At 40.3% G+C, this 27,857-nt stretch overlaps 1 protein-coding gene across 1 annotated transcript in view; it reads right to left on the bottom strand.

Annotated features, from left to right (window-relative positions):
- Window positions 1–13,351: 13,351 nt before the first annotated feature.
- LOC132816224 (phthioceranic/hydroxyphthioceranic acid synthase-like) overlaps window positions 13,352–27,857 on the bottom strand; it is a 28,785-nt gene continuing 14,279 nt past the window's right edge. Inside the window, exons 4-6 of the mRNA XM_060825718.1 lie at window positions 22,604–22,807; window positions 19,038–19,219; window positions 13,352–18,919 (exon numbers count right to left, since the gene is read on the bottom strand). Of these exons, the coding sequence (XP_060681701.1) occupies window positions 13,352–18,919; window positions 19,038–19,219; window positions 22,604–22,807 (5,954 nt within the window). The remainder of the gene's footprint in view (window positions 18,920–19,037; window positions 19,220–22,603; window positions 22,808–27,857) is intronic.

The following is a 27,857-nucleotide window of genomic DNA, read 5'->3' as shown; positions in this document are numbered from 1 at the left end:
GAGGATGAGCTGTCTGAGCAGACAATGGAGCTAGATACAGCTTATACACTTATCAAATCAATCCAAAACAACCTCTTGAAAAAGATGAAAGGTCATGTCATTGAAGTATTAAAGATGTAGAAAAGGCTTTCCAATTTGTGAAACCCTATTTCCAACTGTGATCAGTCTTGGAAAAAAAAAAACACACTTCCTTTTATTGACTTTTACACTGGAGATTCCTGGACAGGAGTCTCTTTTTATAAACCTGTCCAGGAATCTTTGAATCTGGAAAATTAGAAAGTTATCATCAAAACCACAGCCCATTTTAAAGTACTGAGTGCCATATTGCAAAGTTTAAATATCCAGCAGACACTTTGAAAACTACTGTGAAAAAGTGTGTAAGTTAAGAGTGGGAGTAGAGTGAGGAGTTAGTTATGGCATGGGTTAAGGGTCAGGTATTGGGAGGTGTGGAAGTGTCCAGCTGGAGTCAAGGGCAGGTCAGCTCTGGTGGGATCAGATTGGTTGTGGAATTGGTGCTCATTCCAAGAGGGTTGGATTAGGTTGCATTGGTTAATAGAGTATTGGCTCATAGGGGAGGCAATGGTCCAAGGTTAGAGAGTGGGGAGTGTCAGGTCCAATTGATGTCAGTGGTCAAAGGGGTAAAGTTAAGGGGAATCAATGATAAATCAGGGATTTAATTCAATAGTTATCCAGGAGTTAAAGTGTGTAAGGTGCACAGTGAGTATGCAGGCAACTGTAGCAGAACAAGATGAGTGAGTTTACTGTTATAATTTTTGTTCAAAGTGGGTTTTTGTTGTAAATGGGGACAGCAGTGCTCTAATCCCAAGGTTTACCAAGAGGAGGTAAATGCATGGTTCAAAAACTGATATGGATTTGAAATTAAGATCAAGAAGAAAAAGTGCATTTACGGCAAGTGCCTGATAGAAAATAAAATTGAGAATCAAGAGGAATATCAAAGATTTGGGGTGGGGGATGACGTAGCAAAGAACAGAAGGAAACAGTGATTATGAGAAAATATGGGAGCCATCATAAAGTAATGTCCCAACGTTGTCTACAGCCATATAAATAGTAAAAGGCTGCTAAAAGGAGCATTAGTGCCAACTGGGGAACATAGAACAGTACAGCACAAGGACAGGCCCTTCAGCCTACATGTCTGTGCTAACCATGATGCCATCCTGCACTAATCCCATCTGATTGCACTTAGTCCATATCTCTCTATTCTCTGCCTGTCCTTGTATCTGTCTAAATGCCTCTTCAACTTTATTGTCGTATCTGCTTCTACCACCTCCCTTGGTGTCGTGTTCTAAGGACCTACCATCCTCAGTGCAAAAACCTTTTCTTACACATCTCCTTTAAAATTTTTCCCTCTCATTTTAAACATATGTCCCCTATTATTTGACATTTCCACTCTGAGAAAAAGACTCCAATTTAAAAAAAAGATTTTCACTTAGAGGCAGGGGTCATGCTTGACAGGTTAAATGAATGTTTTACATCTGTCTTTACCAAAGAGAAACATGCTACCCAGGCTATGGGGAGGGAACGTACTTACTAAAAGGGTTTATAACTACTAGGTAGAATTGCTTGCTATATTGTTGATACTTAATATTGACAAGGCACTGGGACCAGATGCGGTGCATCATGGATTTTACAGGAAGTGAGCTTGCAAATGCACAGGTATTGGCTACAAAATGTATCTAGACTCTGGGAAGTGTCTGAAGGCAAGAAAATTGCAAACATTATGGCCTTGTTCAAGAGAGGTGGTAAGGGTAAGCCAAAAATTACACAAACAATGTATTTTTAAAAAGCATAATGGCAAGAGACCAGGAAGCTCAGAGAAATAGAATGATCTTGGAGAGCTTGACCATAGATCTCTGACAATGGAAGGGTATTTTAATAAGAATGCATAGAGGACACTTTCCTTTATCAGTAATGACACAGAGTATAAGAATAGGAAGGTCTTGATAGACCTGTACACAATTTTGGTTAGGCCACAGCTGGAGTACTGTGTGCACTCTGGGCACCACACAATAGGAAGGGTATTATTACACTGGAGGGGGTATAAAGAAGTTTCTCCAAGATGCTGCATGGGTTGGCACTTTTTAGCTCTGAAGAGAGGCTGAATAAGCTTGGGTTGTTTTACTTAGAGAAAATGAAGACTGCAGATGCTGGAGATCAAAGTCGAAAATTGTGGTGCTGGAAAAACACAGCTGGGCAGGCAGTGTCTGAGGAACAGGAGAGTTGACCTTTCGAGCATGAGCTTCCTGATGAAGAGTCATGCTTGAAACATTGACTCTCCTGCTCCTCAGATTCTGCCTGACCAGCTGTGCTTTTCCAGCACCACACTTGTTTGACTTAGAGCAGAAAATGCTGAGAGAGAACCTGGTTGAGGTCTGTTAGATTACAAGGGAAATAGACAGGATGATTAGGAAGCAGATGTTCCCCTTAGTTGAAGGGTCAATAACAAGGTGCTATAATTTTAGGATGAAGGTCAGGAAGATTAGAGGGGAAAATTCTTTCACCCAGGGGATGGTGTGACTCTGGAATATACTGCTTGGGAAGGCGGTAGAGACGGGAAATCTCATAACATTTAAACTGTACATGGATGTGGTGGTCAGGATAGATAATCTATTCAGCAATCCTGGCTGCAATCCCTTATGGATGATTACATATTGGATTCTGCACCCACACCTGCTGATGTTCCTGTCACTGTATTGAAGATCAAGATATGTGGAAAGGTTTATTATCCTTATCCCCCAGTGTAGTGATTTTAACCAGGTGGATCTCATTGACAATGAGATCCTTGTTTTGGGTTTTTACACTGGGCTAATCAGGGAGCTCTGGCTGACAGATATAAACAGGAGACCAGCATCTCCTCATTTCAGGGACAGATTCTGAGCTGGCGGACCACAGCAAGTGTAATGTGCACAAGTGAATGAAGGTTGATTTGGGCCTCAGTGCAGTTATTTCAATCTACTATCCTGATCTCCCATCAAGGTAAACCTGCCGAGACAAACATATTGTGGCTTAAAATAACAGCTGAAAATGTGTTGCTGGTTAAAGCACAGCAGGTCAGGCAGCATCCAAGGAACAGGAAATTCGACGTTTCGGGCATAAGCCCTTCATCAGGAATGAGGAAAGTGTGTCCAGCAGGCTAAAAGGTAGGGAGGAGGGACTTGGGGGAGGGGCGATGGAGATGTGATAGGTGGAAGGAGGTCAAGGTGAGGGTGATAGGCTGGAGTGGGGTGGGGGCGGAGAGGTCAGGAAGAAGATTGCAGGTTAGGAGGGCGGTGCTGAGTTCGAGGGAATCGACTGAGACAAGGTGGGGGGAGGGGTAATGAGGAAACTGGAGAAATCTGAGTTCATCCCTTGTGGTTGGAGAGTTCCCAGGCGGAAGATGAAGCGCTCTTCCTCCAACCATCGTGTTGTTATGTTCTGGCGATGGAGGAGTTCAAGGACCTGCATGTCCTTGGTCGAGTGGGAGACATGCAGGTCCTTCGACCCCTCCATCGCCAGAACATAACAACACGACGGTTGGAGGAAGAGCACCTCATCTTCCGCCTGGGAACCCTCCAACCACAAGGAATGAACTCAGATTTCTCCAGTTTCCTCATTACCCCCTCCCCCCACCTTGTCTCAGTCGATTCCCTCGAACTCAGCACCGCCCCCCTAACCTGCAGTCCTCTTCCTGACCTCTCCGCCCCCAACCCCACTCCGGCCTATCACCCTCACCTTGACCTCCTTCCATCTATCACATCTCCATCGCCCCTCCCCCAAGTCCCTCCTCCCTACCTTTTATCTTAGCCTGCTGGACACACTTTCCTCATTCCTGATGAAGGGCTTATGCCCGAAACATCGAATTTCCTGTTCCTTGGATGCTGCTTGACCTGCTGCGCTTTAACCAGCAACACATTTTCAGCTCTGATCTCCAGCATCTGCAGACCTCACTTTTTACTCTTGGCTTAAAATAACAGCCAAGAAATTTCATATTGTTAATGAACTTAGTCAGAGCTTTAGACTAAGTCCTGTATTGAAATGTCCTCCCTCTCATGAGCTTTCAAATCTACAAAATTATCTCAGGGTAGAATGTAGTTACAGGTATGCTATAGCAGAAAAAGTTAAGTCCACTTACGCCAGATCTTACATTCTTAACTTAAGAATTCTAGAATATTGTCATCTAAATGTAAGCTTATGAATATATAAATATGAGACTAAAACATTTATAACTGCTGGTGAATATTAATTGTATAAATTAATTCCCGATTACTTTATAGTGAAATGAACTCAGCACTGTAGAATATCTAACACTTGGAGATAACCACTTCACTTACATAGGTAGTGATGACTCTAAGAAAAGTAAATATTCAATGCTCCGTTCCATTAATAACGATTGATGTAAATATAGTCAATCAAAAATAGTGATAACATGACTCTTCCACTTTAAATTGATACACAATGTTTAAATCCACTGCAAGGTCCTTTTGGATGTTCAGACAAATAAAATTTGAAAGAAATATACATACAGGCCAGTATAATTTCCTTCTGTTGTGGTGGACCCTTTCCCTATAACCCTGCACAGTATTTAACTTATCATCTAAAGATCTTTTGAATGTCTTAATTAAATCTGTGTCCATCATATTTCCAGGCTATGCATTCAGAATATTGCATAGGTATAGTATACTAAAATTTTCTGGGGAGTCAAAGTGAAATTAAATAAAAACATTGAAAAGTTAATTGATTTGGATGATGACCTAATGATTGAAGAGGTCACTGGTCTTAAATGTTTCTTTACCTGAAGGAATGCGCAGGTTTAAATTAAGTGGTTTAAATCAAGTGCTATAAACTGCAGAGTGATAACTGAACTATTACAGTGTTTGGCTGAAGTTCTCTTTGAAACAGACCAGGGCATCAGATATGTACATAATTTGACTATTTATCAGCTAAACTGGAACTAGTAGCCACAGGAGTGCTCTGTGTAAATATTATACAGTTGACTGGCAGCAGCATCAAGGCTGATGTTCAATGTTTATTCAAACAGAGCCAACCTTGTTTCCAGGGAGATAAATGGTTTAATGAGCAATAATTAAACCAGGTGTGGTAGATGACAAATTTGTGATGTTAGCCAGTGGTGAAACTGATTAATTGCTGGAAACTGGACAGGATCACATACAGAATACCGAATTTATTAGTAGAGAAATCAATGTTATTATTTAACTATTGACACTTCACTCACACCAACTAACAACTTTGGTCACCTGCAGAGACTTATATTCGACAGACCACTCACACCATTTGTATGACCTTTTGAGCTCTCTGTCCTTGATCTTCTGTGTTCTATGTGCTTCCCTCTCACTTAACCTGACAAAGTGGATATGCTTCAAAAGCTTGCTATTTCAAATGAACCTGTTGGACTTTAACCTGATGCCATGTGATTTCTGACTTTGTCCATCCCAATCCAAAACCTGCACTCCACATCACTGCTCAAGAATGATAGCACAATGTGCTGATGCTAATGAGTACACAATGTTCAGCATCATTTGTGACTCATCTAATAGTGAAACAGTCGTTGTCTAAATGCAGGAAGAGCTGGACGATATCCAGTCTTGGGCTGAAAAGTGGTTACACAATTGCCAGGCAATATCTTTCTCCAATAAAAGACAATCTAACCACCGCCCATTGACATTCAAAGGTGTCACCATCACTGAATCCTCTTAAATTAATATTCTGGGGAATACCACAAACTGACAGAACTTGCCATTATAAAGAGAGTGGCTACAACAACAAGTCAGCAGCTTGGAGCATTGCAGCGAGTAACTCCCCTCCTGACTCCCCTAAGTCTGTCCATCATCTGCAAGGCACAAGTCAGAAATGTGATGGATGAGTACAACTCCAAGAACAATCAAGAAGTTTGATACCTTTCAGGACAAAGTAGCCCTCTTTATTGGCACCACATGTACAAACATCTATTCCGTCCAACATGAATGCCCAATAGCAGCGGTGTGCACCATATCCATGATGCATTGCAGAAATTCACCAAGGCTCTTTAGCAACATTTTGTGTTAGAAACATTAACATTTTAGAGTTCAGAAAGCAGAGTGCTTCTTGTAGACAACACATAAAACTAACTATGGGCAAGTTAGCTGAACCTCTGCCATAGAGAATATGCTCAGAATAAGCAGGATATTTCAAAAATGACAGCAATCCCAGACAAAGCCAACATAACTTGATGAAAAAAAAGTCCTGTTTGACTCATTTATTAGGTTTTTTTTGATGAAATAAGATCCATTTTAGATAAATGTAAACTAGTGGATGTGGTGTACTTGGATTTCCAAAATGCTTTTGCTAAGGAGCCACATCAATGATTGTTGCATGGGATAAGAGTACATAATGTAATTAGCATGGATAAGGACTAGTTAGCTGACAGAACGCAGGAATAAGTTGTCTTTTCTAGATTGGTAAACTGGTTTTAAGTGAATTACCAGAGGGATCAATGCAACATCCTCAAATACTTAGCATCTTATTGTTTTGGCTAAGTCCAAGGTGCATCGAGTTTTTTTGAAGCATTTTTTGGAAGTCCTCATAAATTATCTTGCCATATTGTACCAAGTACATCATAATAATTAGCTACCACATGCCTCATAATTAATTCTGGCCCCAACGTACCACATACCTTTCCCAAACCAACTTGCTACTCAGCAGATTTCCACCAAAAGACTAGCAACTATGGCATGTTCAGAAGCCCACTGAGCGCCCAGATAAGCACTGTCAGCCTGGAGACATCCTGCACAGTTTCAGCGGTATTGCAGACAGGAGGAAATCAGAATCCTGCTTTATGCAGAGACCAGAAGGTCCTGCTGGATGAAATTGTATAGCAGTAGGAGTCCCTCTTCTTCCAGGCCAGGAGTGGCTGCCATGACACTAGAATATGCTAGGTTGACAGCCATTTTAAAGCAATTTCAGCCATTTGGAGGAAAGCACAGCACTGGAAGAAGGATAATGTCCTTCTCTCACTGCAATATTAATGCTAACTTCTTCACTCTGAAAGCTCATGCTCAATTGGGTGAAACCTTGAATGAATTGAGAAATCCACTGCCTATTAAAGACCAGGCATGCAGCATTCAATTCAGATGACCCACACCTATGCCTAAAATCCAGATGTGACCTTTGCAAAGCCATCAAAGATGCCAAGAAGTAGTACTGGACCAAGTTAGAGGCCCAAATTAACCATGTAGACGACCACCATCTGTGGCAAGACCTACACGATATAATGGGATACAAAATGAACAGAGCAATATAGTGGATAAAACCACGTCTCTCCATGATGCACTCAATGTTTTCTATGCTTGGTTTTATGCTGGATGCACCTTTTCAGTCCGTCACCATTCCAGATGTCAGATTGGTCTTCCTGAGAGTCAACCCAAGGAAAGCGACAGGCCCAGATGGAGTCCCCAGCTATGCATTTAGCTCCTGCGTGGACCAGCTGGCAGAGGTATTCACTAACATCTTCGATCTCTCCCTCCTACAAACCAAAGTCCCCACCTGCTTCAAGAAGACCACTATCATCCCACTACCAAAGAAAGCACATGCAACATGCCTTAATTATTACCACCCAGTGGCTCTGACCTCAATAATCATGATGTGTTTTGAGAGGCTGATCATGACCCACATCAACTCTAGCCTTCCAGCTTGCCTTGATTCCCTGCAATATGCCTATCAATGAAAATGGTCCACAGCAGGTGCCATCTCCCTAGCCCTACACTCATCACTGGAACATCTGGATAATAAGGACACCTATGTCAGACTCCTCCTTATTAATTACAGCTCAGCCTTCAACACAAATATCCCCTCTAGACTGATTTCAAGACCTAGGTCCCTGCTCTGCCCTGTGCAAGTGAATTCTCAGCATCCTGACCCATGTACTGCTGTCAATGAAGATAGGCAACAGCACCTCCTCCATGATAACCCTCAACACTGCAATCCCCAAAGGATGCATTCTCAGGCCCTTACTTGTACTCCCTGTACATCCACAACTACATAGCCAAATTCTGAATGAATTCCATTTACAAGTTTGCTGACAACACCAGTGTGGTAGGACAGATATCACACAACGATAAGTCAGATACAGAAAGGAGATAGAGAGCTTGGTGTCATGATGCAATGTTGGCCAAACAAAAGAACTGATCCTTGACTTCAGTAGGAAAGGAGGAGAACATGCTCCCATTTACATCAACAAAGCTGAGGTGGTGAGGGTCGAGAGTGTCATGTTCCAAGGAGTAACAATAACTGACAACGTATCCTGGGCCAGTCATGTAGACGTGCTGGTCAAAAAGACAAAACAATGCCTCTTCATGCAGTTTTGAAATTTCATCATGACCCTCACCAACTTTTACAGATGCACCACAGAAAGCATACTATCCAGGTGTATAACAGCCTGGTACAACAACTGCACTGCCCAGGACTAGATGGTGGTGTGCACAGTCCAGACAATCACAGAAGCCAACCTCCCATCCATGGACTACATTTATACAGCTCGTTGCTGCAGAAAGGCTGCCAACATCAAAGACCCCTCCCACCCCGGCAATGTTCTCTTGCAATTTCTTCCATCAGGCAGAAGATACAGAAGCTTGAATACATGCACCAACAGGTTCAAGATCAGCTTCTTCCCTGCTGTTATTAGACTGGTAAATGAATTCTCTAACTTCAAATAATGTTGATTTTGCTTTGTACACCTCCCGTGCAGTGTAACCTGTATGCCTCACTCTGTCTAAGCACCCTTTGATTTCTATATCTTCGTTTGTTATGATCTGCCTGCACTGCTTGCAAATCAAAACTTCTTACTATTCTTAGGCACATGTTACTACAAGCAATCAAATCAAGTCAAATGTTGAGGTTGTTCAGGACATTAACAAAGCCTCTTCTGGAGTACTGTGTCCAGTTCTGGTTGCTCGGTTATAGGAAGAATATTATTAAGTTAGACAAGGTTCAGAAAGGATATACCAGGAAGTTGCCGGTATGCAAGTTATAAAATAAAGCTGGATAGGCTAGTTGGAATGTAGAAGGTTGAGAAGTGACCTTATAGAAATTTATAAAATCATGGTTACTGGTAGGTGTCTTTTCCCTAGGATGGGGGAATTTTAAGATTGGGGGCATATTTTTAAGGAGAGATATTTTTAAAAAAGTATGAGTGACAATTTTTTTAAGCAGAGGCGCAGGCACAGTTACAATGTTTAAGAGACACTTCGAGAAGTTTGGAGGGACATGGGTCAGGAGTAGGCAGATGGAACTAGTTTAGTTCAGGATTATGTTCGGCATGGACTGTTGGATCAAAGGCTCTGTTTTTGTGCCTCTATGACTCTATAAATCAAAGACAGGTTGTGCAAACATTTGTCCACTTATTTCAACCATTCCCACAATCCTGTAGAGCTCTGTACATCTTTGAGTGACAAAAATTCTCATAGTATTTTTGTTTTCAGTAATCCTTGTTTCTTGGAATTTGTGGTCTAAATACTTTACAATACACAGAACCTACACTTCTCATTTATGTTATTCAAGCATCTTGGAGTGTTTGCAGTTCTTCTCCTACTCTCCTGACATATTCTGATTTCATTGAACGTAGGACAAAACATCGCCCATTTGGCAAATGACACCGTCATCCATTCTATCTAAAATAGCTATTTATTTCTCTGGTTCATCTGCAGTGTGGATAAGATTCCTAAAAATTGACAGATGAAACAGTAATGACTGAAAAATGATGAAATCAGTTAGAAGTTTTGTCTCACCACCCAATGGTGACTATCAGAGTTCCCTGTTTGCACCAAGTTTTGTAAATATAGTACTGTTCACAAGTTTAGCCAAGCTTTTGTCTCCAGGTGGTGTTGGATATGCTTTACGTTTTATGACTTCATTCAATAGCTTAGGTAAACACAACTTGGTTTCGAACTGGACTCATGTCACAATATCTGATTGGTTTTGCTCCTGGTGAAATGACATTTTACAATGGCCATTACCGTCACATTTCTTTTTCTGTTTTGTGACCTTTGCATCTGTTTTTAGCATATTGTGGGATGTAGTTCGCAGTTAGCCCAAGGCTCCGAGTAGTTTGAGAATTTCTTTTTTGAATTCAATACCTGGCTCCTAGCCATAGCATTATACAGCACAGAAACAGACTCTTCAGTCCAATGCCAACCAGATATCCTAATCAGATTTAGTCTCATTTAACTGCATTTGGCCCTTATTCCTCGAAACCCTTCCTATTCATGTACCCATCTAAATGCTTTTTAAATGTTGTAATTATACTCATTTCCACCAGCCCCCCTGGCAGCTCATTCCAGACCACTGCCTGTGTGAAAAAGTTGCCTGTTTTAAATCTTTTCCCTCTCACCTTAAACCTGTGCCTATTAGTTTTTCCCCTACCTTGGGAAAAAGACCTTGACTATTTATCCTATCCATGTCCCGAATGCTTTTAGAAACTTCAAGGACTTATTCAACTTTAAAAATTAACCTCAGATTTATACAAGCTTTTCTCTTGTAAAATAAGCAAATTTGTTTCTGATTGACATAATGCTTCAGAGATATTGCTGTCTTTATTTCTCAATGTTGCATTCAGACCACAGAATCCTTACAGTGTGGAAGTAGGCCATTCGGCCCATCAAGTCCACACTGACCCTACATAAAGCTTCCCACCAGACCAGCTCCCCCCCCCCTTCAAATATTGTACTTTTGTACTTCAAATATTAACGTGTTCCTTCCTTGAACTTAAAGTCATTGAGATGTATAGCGCGGAAACAGACCCTTTGGTCCAACTCGTCCATGCCAACCAGATATCCTAACCTAATATAGTCCCATTTGCCACTACCTGGCTCATATCCCTACAAACCCTTCCTATTCATATACTCATCCAGATGCTTTTTAAGTGTTGTAATTGTACTAGTCCCCACCATTCCCTCTCGCAGCTCATTTCATGCATGTACCACTCTCTGCTGAAAACATTGCCACTTCGGTCTCTTTCTTAACTTTCCCCTCTCACCCTAAACCTATGCCCTCCAGTTCTGGACTCCCCCACCCCAGGGAAAAGACTTTGTCTATTTATCCTATCCATGCCCCTCATAATTTTATAAACCTCAGCCTCCAACTCTTCAGGGAAAACAGCCCTAACCTATTCAACCTTTCCCTATAGCTCAAATCCTCCAGCCCTGACAGCATCCTTGTAAATCTTTTCTGAATGCTTTCAAGTTTCATAGCATCTTTTCAATAGAAAGGTGACCAGAATTGCATGCAATATTCCAACAGCGGCCTAACCAACGTCCTGTACAACCGCAACAAGACCTCTCAACTCCTGTACTCAATACTCATACCAAACACCTTCTTCACTATCCTGTCTACCTGTGACTCTACTTTCAAGGAGCTATGAACCTGCACGCCAAGGTCTCTTTGTTCAGCAACACTCCCTAGGACTTTACTGTTCAAAGTATAAGTTTGATTTCCCAAAATGCAGCACCTCACATTTATCTGAATTAAACTCCATCTGCCACTGCTCAGCCCATTGGCCCATCTGATCAAGATCCTGTTGTAATCTGAGGTAACCTTCTTTGCTGTCCACTACACTTCCAATTTTGTAGATGAATTTTAAAATTACTTTGAAATACCTCTGTGTATAATTCTTGCTCTCTCCTTTATTTTACTTAACATCCTGAAACATCTTTGCTAATATTCATTTCCTGTTTTTTTCTAGCTTTATTACAATTCTCCTTATCTTTGTGACATAAGCAGATGAGTCTCAACCTAAGTCTTCTACTTGTATGTAATATAGGTTTGACCCTGATACACTGTAACTTTTCTTATTCTTTCATGGGATGTGGGTGTCAATGGAACAGTCAGCATTTGCTATCGATCCATGACTGTGTTTAAACAGAGTAGCTTCCTCATCCATTAAGAGATTAATTAAGAGTAAGCCACCTTGTGTAGGTCTGCAGTCACATATAGAAACCAGATAAGAGTGGCAAAATGCACTGCAGAACCTAAAACCACTACTACATCACCATATGCTACTTAAATAATTTAATTCTAAAATAAGTCCATGTTAAAACATAACTATGTACTGGAGTAAAAGCATTTGTCCTGCATCTCTTCACTACAATGTTTGTATCAACTTGGACCATAAAATACCAATAAAATCATAGACTTTCATTTTGATTTGGGCCTTCTGGATTACTTCCTTACAGAAACTAGTTTTTCAACTCAATAAAATAGAACTTAAGTCCTCACTAGCTTGATCACTATGCATAAAGGAAGAATCAATTATTTCCTTATGACTGTGAGATAATTGTGGAAAATTCCAAAGAAGAATATTGAAGTCATGGATTCTTAATAAAACAACCATTAATTTTATTAGAATTCAATTGTATTCCCAACCGCAGATATTATTTATTACATCATAGTTTGCAACCAAATTTACAATTATATCCGTATGCACCATATTACTAAAATATTTTAATTTGGCCTTCTTAAAGAAGACGATTATAACTTTTATAACATATTCAGTTGGAAATCCTGAACAAATTGACATTTAATGAAAATATGCCTAAATGACGAATGATGCAAACAAATTGTGATCCACAGGCTATAACATGCTAATAGAAACTGATTGAAATATGCTGTAATTCAGTAAATCAAACTTATCCACAGACACTACAGGTGAATTGTTTATTGTACAGTGCAAGCATTCCTTTGCCACATAGATTTTCAAAACAATCTTCACAAAATTCTCATTGCTGCTTTATTCATTTAAAATTCCTCTGATGCAGAAAGGTAAAATACACATGTTCATAAAGAGAAATAACATAGCTCATCCATCCTGCCAGCAAGCAATATACCAACAATCCTTCTCTGATTCTTAAATTTTGAGATTTGCACAAAAACCAAGATGGAAAATTTCTGAGAATGTCTATGTCATGTTATATGCATGTTAAACAATGAAATAAACTTCTAATTATTAGTTGAGTTAGATAGCACTCAGAAACTGTAATCTGTGTAACTATTGAACTCTGAGCAACTAAAAATAACAAAGAACTGCGGATGTTGGAAGTCAGAATCAAATTCAGAAATTGCTGGAATAACTCAGCAGGCCTGACAGCATGTGGAGAGAGGCAGAGTTAGCATTACGAATCCAGTGACCCTTCTGGACTTGAAACATCAACTCTGCTTTCACTCCGCAGATGCTGCCAGACCTACTGAGTTTTTCCAGCAATTCCTATCCAACTCTGAGTAACCATTCTGAGTGGAATTGCTGGAAAAGCTTTTTCCACACATGAAAATGTTAAATTCTCCTTCATTAGGGTAGCTAAGTGTAACTATTTTACAATTGGGTGTATTGATCATCTGTATCACTCAGAGATTTGCTCTCGAATTGTCCCACAGTTATGTTTCCAATCTGTGGCTGAACAGTACTTTTCTCTTCAAGTAACGATACCACAGTATGTATTGTAGTCTTTGGATCAAGAAATGTTACCAGTGGCAAGTTGATGTGTTTTTCCTCATAAATGCGATTCTGCACTGTCATACTCAGCATGGAATCAAGGCCAAAGCTGGAGAGATTTGATTCTTTTGTAAAATCTGCAGGATCAGCATTGCTGACTTCAGACAACAATGAAATAACATACTGTTCCGGTGTCATTGCTGAATTACTAGATACAACTTGCTCTTTATTGACTTCTAAATTACTAATTTCATCCATTACAATTGAAAAGAATCGTGCTTTGAAGGATGGATTTTCATCAAACCTATATAAAATCAAGAAATTAAATTTGCATATAGCTTGTTGTGGATTATTTAGCACCAAGCACTGCTTAAGGCATTCAGAAACTTCTGAAGGTTCCATCATCATTATTCCTTTTGACTCCAGAAATTTTTGGGTTCTAAACTTATTGTGTAACAGTCCAAGGTTTAGTGCACCCCAGTTTAAAGTTTGCCCCACAAGCCCTTGGTTTCTTCTATAGTGGATAAAGAAGTCAAGAAATGAGTTTGCTGCAGAATAGCTTGATTGGGCAGAACTTCCACTAAATGATGCAATTGATGAGTAACACACAAAGTAATCCAGCTGGAGGGATCGTGTTGTGTGGTGAAGATTCAGGATTCCTGCAACTTTGGGATTCAGAACTTTTTCAAATAATGATTTGTTCAGAATTTGAAGCAGGCCATCGTGCAATACCACAGCGCTGTGAAAAACCCCTTTAATTGCAACCTTTGGAAAGGAGTGACGAAAGGCATTGATTGCTTTTTCAACATTTGAAAGAACTGAAACATCACAGGCTATGCTAACTACATTAGTCCCAAACTTATTCTGGATATTTCTAAATTCTTCCTGCATCTCATTAGATGGAGTCCGTCTTGACAAAATAATGACATATCCACCACCGTGTTTTGCAATGAAATTTACTGTCAGAAAGCCAAGCCCTGAAAGTCCCCCTGTGATTATATAGGCTGCATCATTTCTAAAAAGTTGATTTTGATTAAGATACACTGGTATCTCTGATATCAGGCTATTTGACGCATGCACATTCTTCAGATCTACAACTGAAACAGCTTTGCAGGTGAAGTATGACTCTTCCCTGTATTCATTCACATTCAAGACAATTTGTTGAAAATTAATTTTTGGTAAATCAAGATGTTTCATTTTTAAATGCATTGATCTCATCCACTTGTAAACATCATGTGCAGATTTTACAAGATATCCTTTCTGAAATATGTTAGCTACCTTCAAAATGTGAATATAAACATTGTGTCTTTCACAACCAGGAATGCTCTGAGAAGTGCCAAGCACATGATTGTTGTCAAAGAGGACAACAACATGCTGAGCCGAAGAGCTGTTGACATACTTTGCAACTAAGGATGTCTTAATAGGAGGCAGAAAAAGCAGTGCATCAGCATGAGTTGAAGTATGTGAAATGTCATTGTATTCAATTTGAACTCTCCAACCAAATGCACTGGCTGCCACAGACAACACTTGACTCAAACACGATTCAGGTTCACTGGAAATAATTACCAATTTGTGATGCTTATTTCGACGTAAAGTGTTATGGAGTATTTCCCATGCAAGTATAAAGTATGAAACACACGGTGTCTGTTTCAGTACAGGAATTTTACTGCTTTTGTAACAAACAGAAGCAGAAAGGGTGACTGTTGAAAATGCAGCAACTGGATAACATGCAACAACATGATCACCTACTTTGCAGGTCGTTACATCATTGCTGACTGCAGTGATTGTACCACTGAAGTCAAGAGCAAGTAGATTATGTCCTTCTGTGACAGATTTGTTCCAGTACATTGTCCGTCCAATGTTCATATCTGAGACACTGACTGGAAAATAGTCTGATGAATGGATGCAAATGTTATCAATTTCAACACATACAGTTTGTTTTGTAGGCTTATTCATTTTGCTTTGTTGTGGCTTTGCATGAAAATTTACAACTTTGTATGGATCCATCGTCTGGAAAACAACATTTCCAAAGCTAGAGTAAGGAACCATGTTCTGTACATTGTCAGAAGTTTTAATGGGGACTCGTCTGATGTGAGATGTATACATCCTTCCTAGTTTAATCATTACTTCAGGGTAATTAGCAGGCAGGGTAACAGCATTTGCTAATGCTACTATATCTGCATCAAGAGCAGAGCTGATATCAATCAGGTGAAAAGTTATCTCATGAAGTTCTGCAGCACATGATCTGATCATACCCCACAAGGCAAAGCCTGGAGTGATTCGATCCACTGTTTTTTCTGAGGTCCTGTATGTGATTGTTCTGATGGACTTTGTGGATTTTTCTCTCTGAAGTAGTTGAAGGATTTGACGATAAATCTCACAGCAGCTACTGACATGCTCCACCACTGCTTCACTGCTCTGATCAGTTATATTTTGCATTCCCCAAAAAAATAATACTTCATCAAAGTTGTTTAAATTACCCACATTGTACTGTCTTAGAACCTGTGTAAGTTCTATGTCCATCATTGTCTTAGGTTCCTTATAAGGAATATATGAGGACTGAGTGTGTAAGTACTTCAGAAGGCGTTTAGCAATTCCATAGTTATCTGCAAATACCAATGATTTGGGGGCTGAAGCTATACCTTTGGGGAGGTTAACAATTTGCTCCCAGTCATTCTGGTAGAAAAGATTGTTCAATTCTGTGGAATTGTGATGGCTCAGAAATGTAATTCTGACATTTTTTAGTTCTGCAATGAGGACTCCCTTTGTATCTGTAAACCCCCCAGAGACTTCAAAGAATTCTGTGGTACTTTTACATGTTCTCATATACATCATCATTTCCGGCTGCATTGGTCGACATACTGTCAAACTCCTTATGGATGTTGGGAATCCTGCTCTACAGTCTGACATTTTCATTGCTACAATAGCTGTCATTTGCATATAATAATCTAAAATGACTGGATGAATGTGATATTCATGCATCTGCAACACAATCTCATCAGGGACTTTAATACATGTAATAGCTTCCTTTAGTTCATCTCCAATGAACACATCCCCAAGGTATCTATAAACTGAGCCATACTGGAAACCTAAAGAGGAGAGGCTTTCGTAGATGTCTTCTGCCTTGAGCCTTTCTTTGGCTCTTTGCAAAATATGTTGAACAGAAATAACATTTTCTTCAACTATGCATTCATTTGCATAATGAACCTCTCCCTCTGCATAAGTGGCAGTAGATGCCGAAACAGTAAACTTGGTCACTGTGCCTTCATTGCTGAGCTGCACTTTGAGCTCAGTTGAGTTTGGGTGCACAATACAGGGATTTAAAAAAGTGATTTGGGTTTGACACAAACTGAGAGGTATCTTTGGCTTAATATTTGCCAGGGTAGATGCTAAGCCAAGTTCCACATAAATTGAACCAGGTAGTATAGGAACATTGTTGTTTTTGTGCTCCAATATGTATGGCATTGTGGCTTCTGTTAGGATGTAGTTGAATTCTTTACGATCTCTGTTTGAACCACAGAGAAAAGGATGAGAGGTAGATATTACATTTTCATGACTTTGTCTAAAGTCTTCTAAATTGACCTGAAGTTTAGTACGATCAAATTTATAGCAAGGATACAATGTTGGAGCAGTCTCACGTTCTACATACATATTTTGCCAGTTAGGATTGAATCCTAGCTCAAAGAGTGTTGATAAAACAGAAAGCAGTGTTGCATAATCTTTCTCTGGCTGTACAGCAGACAAAACCAAAACCTCATTCCCTACAATTTCTTTGATATATCTTTGTAAAGCCCTTCTTGGACCTATTTCTACAAACACAGCACTCTTCATGCCTACAACAGCAGTTCTTATGGCTTGTTCAAAAGCAACAGGATTGCGAATATTTCTGGCCCAATATTTGCCTGTGACATAGTCATCCTGTGTAACCAACTGACCAGTAACTGTGGAAACTACTTTTGTCTCTGTTTTTTGTGTTTCTAAGTTGCCTATGGTCTCTTCCACCTGCCTTAAAATTGGATCCATCAAGTGACTATGATATGCTGCAGGAACATCTAAAATATGAAGCAATACATTTTTGTTACCAAATGAACTGGATAATTCAGCGTACAACCTGTCTATTGCTTTGGCATCACCTGATACTGTACATGATGAGGGACTATTGAATGCAGCAATGCACAGATCCCCTGAATAGGAATCAAGTCTGTCTGACACTATTGACACAGATAGGTTGCTAATCACCAACATCCTACCTCCTGTCACTGTTGACTGGAATACACTTCGGTGGTAAACCACTTTTACAGCATCTTGTAATGAAAGCATCCCTGCACAACATACTGCAGCAACTTCCCCAACTGAATGGCCAATGACAACATCAGGCTGCACTCCCCAAAACTTCAAAAGAGAGACAATTGCCATCTGAATGGCAAATAGCACTGGTTGTGCTATGCCAGGGTTTGTGAAGTCACCACAGTCATTTTGAATTAAATCTAGCAATTTGACTTCTGAATATTGTTTGAATATTTGTTCTATCTCCTCAATTTGTGCCCTGAATACTGCTTCTGTTTGCAGTAGCTGTTTGCACATACCTTGATATAAAACACCATTGCCACAAAATACAAATATTAGCTTCACCCCTGTCTTTATCTGAGCCACTTCCGTACCTGTGGCTGATTTAAGTTGCTGTTGTAGATGCCTGAGAGAATATGCCACAAATACCTTTCTGTATTTGTTATTTTTATGGCTTCTTCTGCAAGCAGATGTATATGCCAGGTTCTGGAGCACAATGTCGTCATTTTCCTTTATTTGGTGACTTGCATCTTCTAACATCATTCTAACTGAATTCTGGGAGGCAGCAGAAAGCACAAATATTTCTAATGGTTTTTGTACACTGTTTTGAACAGAACTCTGTTTGAACTGCCTTACCACTACATGAGCATTTGTTCCCCCAAATCCAAATGAGTTGATCCCTGCCATCCTCTCTTTCATCCAACCCTCTTCCCATTTTTCCACATGAGTTGGAATATGTAGATTTAAAGCTTTTGCATTGATGCTTGAATTCTCCTCGGAATAGTGCAGTGATGATACAATTTTTCCATGATGCATCATGAGGAGCACTTTAATTAAACCTGCTGCCCCTGCAGCAGACTCTGTGTGACCGATGTTTCCTTTGACAGAACCCATGATGAGTGGAGGGGAGTTTGAATGTCTGGATTTTCCAATAATATTTGATATACTGGCTGCTTCTGTAGGGTCACCAGCTGGTGTTCCAGTTCCATGAGCCTCCATGTACTGAATCTGTGATGGGTCAACATTTTTTGGGTAAATACTTCTCAACAGTTCTTCCTGCTGCATTTGTGAGGGTCTGGTGATTGGTGTGATTGTCCTACCATCCTGATTGACCGCACTACAAACTATTACTCCCCAAATATGATCACGATCCTCCTGTGCCTGTCAACAGGATTAACAAATATGGTAATTTTACTACAAATATTGGAGTCAGGACCCATTTGTAAGTCAATATTTTGGAGAAAACAGTAGGGAAAGATGTGTAATAATCATGCCTCACCTTTTTAAGTTTCTTCAGCAGAAGAATTCCACAGCCTTCTCCTCTTCCATATCCATTGGCATTACTGGAGAATGGTTTGCTGATTCCATCTGGTGATATCATTTTTGCTTTGCTTAGTGCTACATTGACTCTTGGCTCAATGATACAGCTTACTCCCCCACAAATAGCCATCTCACAATCACCTGAAAGATGAAAACGGGTGTTTCAATGGAGTCATAGAGATATACAGCAGGGAAGCAGATGCTTTGGTCTAACATGTCTATGCCGACAGGTATCCAGTATAAGTCTAATCCCATTTGCCAGCATTTGGCCTGTATTCCTAAAACCCTTCCTATTCATATATCTATCCAGATGCTTTTAAATGTTGTAATCATACCAGCCTCCGCCATTTCCTCTGGTAGCTCATTCTGTACGTATGCTACCTCTGTGTGGAAACACTTTCCCTCAGGTCCCTTTTTATATTTTTCCCCTCTCACCTTAAACCTATGCCTCCTGGTTTTGGACTCCCTCATCCTATGGAAAAGACCTTGCCTATTTACCCTATCCGTGCTCCTCGTGCTTTATGAACCTCTAATTTCACCCCTCAGCCTCCAATGCTCCAGGGAAAGCAGACCCAGCCTATTCACCCTCTCCCTATAGCTCAAACCCTCCAACCCTGGCAACATCCTTGTAAATCTTTTCTGAATCCTTTCTAGTTTCACAACATTGCTACATAGTAGGGGACTAGACTGCATGAAATACTCTAATACTGGCCAAACCAATGTCCTGTACAGCTACAACATGACCTTCCACCTCCTATACTCAATACACTGACCAATAAATGAAAGCATACCAGACACTTTCTTCATTACCAACTTTCAACGAACCATGAACCTGTACTCCAAGGTCTCTTTGTTCAGAACACCCCCCAAGACCTCACCATTAAGTGCATAAGTCCTGCCCTGATTTGCGTGTCCAAAGTGCAGCACCTCACATTTATCTAAATTAAACTCCATCTGCCACTGCTTGCCTATTGGCCCATCTGATCAAGATCCTGCTGTACTCTAAGGTAACCTTCTTCATTGTTTGCTACACCTCCAATTTTAATGTCACTTGCAAACTCACTAACCATACCTCCTATGTTCACATCCAAATCATTTATATAAAAATGACAAAAAGCTTTTGGGGATGATAATATAAATAAAAGATGGCAATAAAATATTGACAATACAATCCATGAGTAGCTAATAGCATCTGTCATATATCAAGTTGGTTTAATATTCTTACTTTCTGCTGTGTCTATAATATTTCCTGTATCTACTGCGCTGGCCAATTTCCCTGAAGAAAATTGAATGAACCAAGAAAAATTGTATTCCATACACAAGTGCACATATCTATACCCTAACACATGCACTTTTATTGTTCAATTAACCCAACTGTGTGTCTGTTCTATCTTCTTATCTTTCTGATGAAAGGCTAATGCCCAAAACTTTGATTCTCCTGCTCCTCGGATGCTGCCTCGCCTGCTGTGCTTTTCCCAGCACCATACTCTTGATCCTATCTTCCTATCATGTTTGATTAATTAAACCTGGGTGTGGTTACTGTTAACAAGACATAACACTGTAGCCACCCAACTGTAAGATGAGTGGAGACAATTAAAGCAGCAAATAAAACTTTTAGTGTACATGTAGAAACTGGAATGTATTATCTTTGCGTATCTCCGAGGCATAAAACATAACAGCTACAGATTGGAGTGGCACGGTGGTTCGATGATGAGCACTACTGCATCACAGTGCCATGGACCCGGGCTCTATTCCACCCTTGGGTGACTGTCTTTGTGGAGTTTACACTTTCTCCCTGGGTGGATTTCCTCCAAGCACTCTAATTTCCTCCCATCGTCCAAAGATATGCAGGCTAGGTGGATTAGCAATGGGAAACATAGGGTTACAGGGAAGAGGTAAGGGATGGTCTGGGTGGAATACAATTGGCTGACTGGCCTGGTTCCACACTGTAGGAATTCTATGATCAGCAATTCCATACTAGCTTACATTAGCACCACTGAGATCTTGAGGCTATTGGTTGTTTGTATTTATTATTTTTATTTGAATAAAATGTTTCTATCTTTAAATTATTGTCTTAAATTTTGTTCTTTCAGTCAGAGTTCTAAATGTTTACAACTTCTTGGAGGCAAAAGAACAAAACTCTAAAGTAGTACCTCATAGAATCATAGACCCTACAGTATGGAAGTACGCCATTTGGCCCATTATTTCCACACTGTGATCCTCCAAAGAGCATCCCACCTAGATCTATTCCCACCATTCCTGATGAAGGGCTTTTGCTGGAAACGTCAATTTTCCTGCTCCTCAGATGCTGTCTGACCCTCTGTGCTTTTCCAGCACCACTCTAATCTAGACTCGGATTTCCAGCATCTGCAGTAACCACTTCTGCCTATACCCACCATAGCCAATCCACTTATTCTGCATATCTGTGCATTGTGGGAGGAACCAGTGCACTCAGAGGGCACCCATGCAGACATGGAGAGGATCTGCAAACTCCACACAGGCAGTCACCTAGGAGTAGAATCAGGTCCCTGGTGTTGTGAGGCAGCATTGCGAGCTACTGAGCCACTGTGTCACCCTTAACTCACTAATTAAAGCATTCAGCATTTTAATTTAGCAAGCAAAAGTGAATATAATTACAATTGCAGAATACTAATAACAGACATCCAACCACATCTCCATTTTGTACAATCTTGCACATCATTATTTCCACAATTTGCTTCTTCCTTACCCATACCATTCCACCATAGCAGCGTTGAACTCTAAAACCTATGTTGGTCTGTCCAATAATGATTGAATCACTCTATATGTTTCAGAGAACATTTAATTCCTCTGCAGCAGTATGTTAGGCATATCTTGTCTTCCAAGAGGAAAATTCAGAAATCTGATCCAATCCGCTAAAGTCACCAATAAATGTGACCAAAATCAGTTAAGAAACAGCTTACAATCACTTTTGACACTATCATATGAAACTAGCAATATCCATCCAGGTTAGCCAACTGTCAATCAATAATACATTAAATCTTGGTATGATAGGTTTATGTCAAAAAAGTGACTGCAAGCAATTTGAAATTATAATGAATAAGCAAATGCTAGCACGCCAATAGTACCCAGCACAGCAGTGCATATTGGACAAAGAAGTCAAGTGCGTGCTTTTTTTGAATGTATTATCATCTAATAATAGCATATATATATTCCAAATAAACACAGTCAGCCTTTTAAGATAAGCATGAAGAGAAATTTATTTTATGTGGATCATTAATCTTAGAAATTCTTCACCTCAGAGAGCAGTGGAAGCTCATTGAATAGATTCAAGACTGGCTTGGACGATTTTTGTTAACAAGAGAAACATGTATTATGGAGTTTGATGGAAATGGACTGGACAGGAAAATGGAATTAGTTCATTACCAGTCAACCATGAACTTCCTGAATGGCGGAGTAGATTTGAAAGGACAAATAGCATATTCATGCTGCTATTTTCGATGTTATTTAATATTATTTTTAAAAAAGGAAAATAATTTCATGTACCTTGCTTGATGCTGTGAAAAGCATAGTGTAGAGCAACAAGAGATGAAGAGCATGCTGTATCAATAGCTAATGATGGTCCCGTTAGATTGAAAGTGAAAGAAATTCGATTTGCAGCTATACTCATTGATGTCCCTGTTCCATTATAATGGGTGATTTTGTTGGCGACACTATTTACAATCCTTTCATAGTCACGATTCATGAGTCCTAAAAAAAGCCAAGAATAAAATGTCATTTAACTAGCGTGTATATCCGTGCTTACACATTGAAATGAAGTATCAATGCTGTGCGAAAGCGAGAACATTTTTTTCTGGAATCGAGTTCAGATACTTGACTTTGATCTCTTACATATTATTCCCAACCTTTCCTCATATCTTTTATCACTGATATATCTCCATACCCTTGCAAATCAGTTCCTTTTGTATCTATCCCTGGGAAAAGCTCTCTCTCAAGTAGTTTACACATTCAAATGCTTTGATGAAATATTTGTAGGTAATGGATTAGATTTTGCTTTTGGATATAGAAGTTTTAATCTGGCAACAACTTCCAGGTTTCACACATTTGCAGTTAAAAGCTGAAAGCAAAAGGTTGATTTGTGAAATGGTGATCTCCTCCAGAAGCCAAACAGTTCAAGAAAACAAAAATTCGACAATGTGGAACAGCATTAACATACACAGACATTAAATTCATCAGTAAAAGTTTTAAAGTTTGTCTTTTCTAAAGTAAGCATCATTTTAATCTGTTAAAGAACTTCTCTGGAAATTAAAACTAAATTTAAACAGTATGGTGAGCCACTTCTTCAAATATTAGTCATTTTTATAATTTCCAAAAATTCAAATTTTGTTAAATAGTTTTCTTGGACTCCTCTCTATTAATCCAATCTTATTTTTCCCCATATTATTTTATTTCCTGCTCTTGATTTGATATTAAATTAAGTTTTCTAACAGACATTCATGCTGAGTCCATTTACAATCCTTCAATCTGATAAATAAAGAAGATGCACAGTTCGTTGTCCTGTTGAAATGGGGTCCAGATGCTCAACAGTAGGGCATATTAGATAAGCAGGAGGCTGGAAGAACACAGCAAACCAGGAAGCATCAGAAGGTGGAGAAGTTGACATTTCGGGCATAACCATTGTTCAGAAATGGAGGTGGGAGTAGGGAAGGTTAAAGATAAAGAAAGTTGGGGGGCGATGGATTTTGGGTTGGGGGCAGAATGGTGAGGTAGTCATAGGTGAACACAGGTGGTAGGTACGATCCGGTTAGTTGACAGGAGGAATGAATCTGGTTGGTAGCTGGAAGGAAGGGTCGGCAAGAGGAATAGGAGGGAGGGGAGGAGCTGGAAAGGGGATCGGGGAATGGGAAGGGTGTCTATTTGAAATTGGAGAACTCAATGTTGAGTCCTGTGGGCTGTCGGCTGCCCAACCGGAAGACAAGGTGCTGTTCCTCAAAGTTGAGGTCTGATTCACTGTGACAATGGAGGAAGCAGAGGATGGACATGGAGTCATAGAGATGTACAGCATGGAAACAAACCATTCAGTCCAACCCGTTCATGCCGACCAGACATCCAACCCAATCGAGTCCCACCTGCCAGCACCCAGCCCATATCCCTCCAAACCCTTCCTATTCATACACCCATCCAAATGCCTCTTAAATGTTGCAATTGTACAAGCCTCCACCACTTCCTCTGGCAGCTCATTCCACACACGTACCACCCTCTGCATGAAAATGTTGCCTCTTCGGTCCCTTTTATATTCCCCGCTCACCCTAAACCTATGCCCTCTAGTTCTGGACTCCCCGACACCAGGGAAAAGACTTTGTCTATTTATCCTATCCATGCCCCTCATAATTTTGTAGAACTCTATAAGATCACTCCTCAGCCTCTGATGCTCCAGGGAAAACAGCCTCAGCCTGTTCAGCCTCTTCCTATAGCTCAAATCCTCCAACCCTGGCAACATGTTTGTAAATCTTTTCTGACCCTTTCAAGTTTCACAACATCTTTCCAATAGGAAGGAGACCAGAATTGCATGCAATATTCCAAAAATGGCCTAACCAATGTCCGGTATAGATGCAACATGACCTCCCAAATCCTGTACTCAATACACTGACCGATAAAGGAACGCATACCAAATGCCTTCTTCACTATCCTGTCTACCTGCGACTCAACTTTCAAGAAGCTATGAACCTGCACTCCAAGGTCTCTTTGTTCAGCAACACTCCCAGGACCTTATCATTAAGTGTAAAAGTCCTGCTAAGATTTGCTTTCGCAAAATGCAGCACCTCGCATTTATTTGAATTAAACTCCATCTGCCAGTTCTCAGTCCATTGGCCCTTCTGATCAAAATCCTATTGTAATCTGAGGTAATCCTCTTTGCTTTCCACTACACGCCCAATTTTGGTGTCATCTGCAAACTTACTAACTCTACCCCTTATGCTCACATCTGAATCATTTATATAAATGACAAAAAGTAGAGGACCTAGTACCGATCCTTGTGGCACTCCACTGGTAACATGCCTCCAAACTGAAAAACAACCCTCCACCACCACCTCTGTCTTCTACCTTTGGGCCACTTTTGTATCCAAATGGCTAGTTCTCCCTGTATTCCATGAGATCTAACCTTGCTGACAGTCTCCCATGGCAAACCTTGTTGAATGCCTGACTAAAGTCCACGTAGATCACATATATCGCTCTGCCCTCTTCGCTCTGCCCTCGTCTTTATTACTTCTTTAAAAAACTCAATCAAATTTGAGAGACATGATTTCCCACACACAAAGTCATGTTGACTATCCCTAATTAGTCCTTGCCTTTCCAAATACATGTACATCCTGTCCCTCAGGATTCCCTTCAACAACTTGCCCACCATCGACGTCAGGCTCACTGGTCTATAGTTCCCTGGCTTGTCCATACCCCCTTCAGTGGTACTACATTAGCCAACCTCCAGTCTTCTGGCACCTCATCTGTGACTATTGATGATAAAAATATCTCAGCAAGAGCTATCTGTAAGAATAATAGAGTGGTAATGGTAGGGGATTTTAACTTTCCAAACAGACTGGGATTGCCAGTGTTAAGGGTTTAGATGGAGAGGAATTTGTTAAGTATGTATGAGAAAATGTTCTGATTCAGCATGTGGATGTACCTACTAGAGAAGGTGCAAACCTTGACCTACTCATGGTAACTAAGGCAGGGCAGGGGACGAAGGTGTCAGTGGAAGAGCACTTTGGGGCCAGCGACCATAATTCTATTAGTTTTAAAATAGTGATGGAAAAGGATGACCAGATCTAAAAGTTGAAGTTCTAAATTGGAGAAAGGCCAGTTTTGACGGTATTAGGCAAGAACTTTCAAAAGCTGATTGGGTTCAGATGTTTGCAGGTAAAGGGGAGGCTGGAAAATGGGAAGCTTCAGAAATGAGATAACGAGAATCCAGAGAAAGTATATTCCTGTCAGGGTGAAAGGAAAGGCTGGTAGGTATAGGGAATGCTGGATGACTAAAGAAATTGAAGGTTTGGTTAAGAAAAAGAAGGAAGCATATGTCAGGTATAGACAGGATAGATCATGTGAATCCTTAGAAGAGTATAAAGGCAGTAGGAGTATACTAAAGCAGGAAATCAGGACGGCAAAAAGGGGACATGAGATAGCTTAGGCAAATAGAGTTAAGGAGAATCCAAAAGGTTTTTACAAATACATTCAGGACAAAAGGGTAACTTGTCGGCGAAGGAGTGGGAAGGAGAATTGAAGGTGACTGAGAGGTCAGGCTGGCCCTTATGTGCCCAACTGAGATGCTGGCAAAATATGCCCTTAGTTTACATTTCATCTTATCGATGTAGAAAAGACCACATCGGGAGCACTGGATTCAGAAAACTAGGTTGGATGATAAGCAGGTAAACCTACTTTGTTTGGAAGGGCGATTTGGGGCCCTGGATGGAGGTGAGGGAGGTGTGTTGGCAAGTTTTGCATTTTTTACTTTCGCAGGGGAAGGTACCAGGAGGGTTGGGAAGGTTAGTGGAGGGAGTGGCATGATATGGTTGCAGGAGATTGTCAGATTTCTGATGGCTACCAAAACAGGAATAAATAAAAAGCCGCCAGGAAAGTCCAGATATGAAGTACGTTCATTCCTATTTAATCATTATTAACCACATTGGCTTGCACTGTAGAGCTGTGTCTTTTTTTCCCATCTTTAGCTTTTCTTCTTTCCAGTAGTTTCGTTCCTTTCTTTGGGAGGTGTGTGAAGGCTCCAATATCCCTTTAAGATACTCTTTCATTTATCCAAATTTGCTGGTGGCACAAAGTTAGGCAACATTGTATACAGTGTAGATGATAGCATAAAATTAAAAAATGGTATTGGTAGGCTGGGTGAAAGGACAAATGGTAGTAGAAGGAGTTCAGTGTAAATAAGTGTTTAGTTATCCACTTTGGATAAAGGATAGATCAGTGTACTTTCTAGAAGGTATGAACATAGAACATTAAAGTGCAGTACAGGCCCATTGGCCCTCAATGTTGTACCAACTTGTGAAACCAATCTGAAACTCATCTAACCTATCAATGTTTATCCAATGACAATTTAAATGTCCTTAAAGTTGGCGAGTCTACAACTGTTGCAGGCAGGTCATTCCATGCCCTTACTACTCTAAGAACCTGCTTCTGATATCTGTTTTATGTCTGTCAACCCTCAATTTAAAGCTATGTCCCCTCATGCTAGCCATTGCCATCTGAGGAAAAAGGCTCTCACCGCCCACGCTATCTAACCCTCTGATTATCTTAAATGTCTCTATTAGGTCACCTCTTAGTCTTCTTCGCTCTAACGAAATTAGCCTCAAGTCCCTCAGTCTTTCCTCATAAGACCTTCCTTCCATACCAGGCAACATCCTGGTAAGTCTCCTCTGGACCCTTTCCAATGCTTCCACATCCTTCCTATAATGAAATGACCCAGGACTGTACACAATATTCCAAGTGTGGTCGCACCAGAGTTTTGTACAGCTGCAACATGACCTCATGGCTTTGAAACTCAATCCCTCTACCAATAAAAGCCAACACACCGTATGCCTTCTTAACAACCCTGTCCACCTAGGTTGCAACTTTCAGGAATCTATGTACATGGACATCAAGGTCTTTCTGCTCATCCACACTGTGAAGAATCTTACCATAAGGCCAGTTCTCTGTATTCCTGTTACTCCTTCCAAAGTGAATCACCTCACACTTTTCTGCATTAAACTCCATTTGCCACCTCTCAGTCCAGCTCTGCAGCTTATCTATGTCCCTC

Source organism: Hemiscyllium ocellatum, chromosome 5 (assembly GCF_020745735.1).
Source record: "Hemiscyllium ocellatum isolate sHemOce1 chromosome 5, sHemOce1.pat.X.cur, whole genome shotgun sequence".
Taxonomy (NCBI): domain Eukaryota; kingdom Metazoa; phylum Chordata; class Chondrichthyes; order Orectolobiformes; family Hemiscylliidae; genus Hemiscyllium; species Hemiscyllium ocellatum.
Note: the sequence above shows the minus strand (reverse complement) of the source record. Positions and strands in the feature narration are given on the sequence as shown.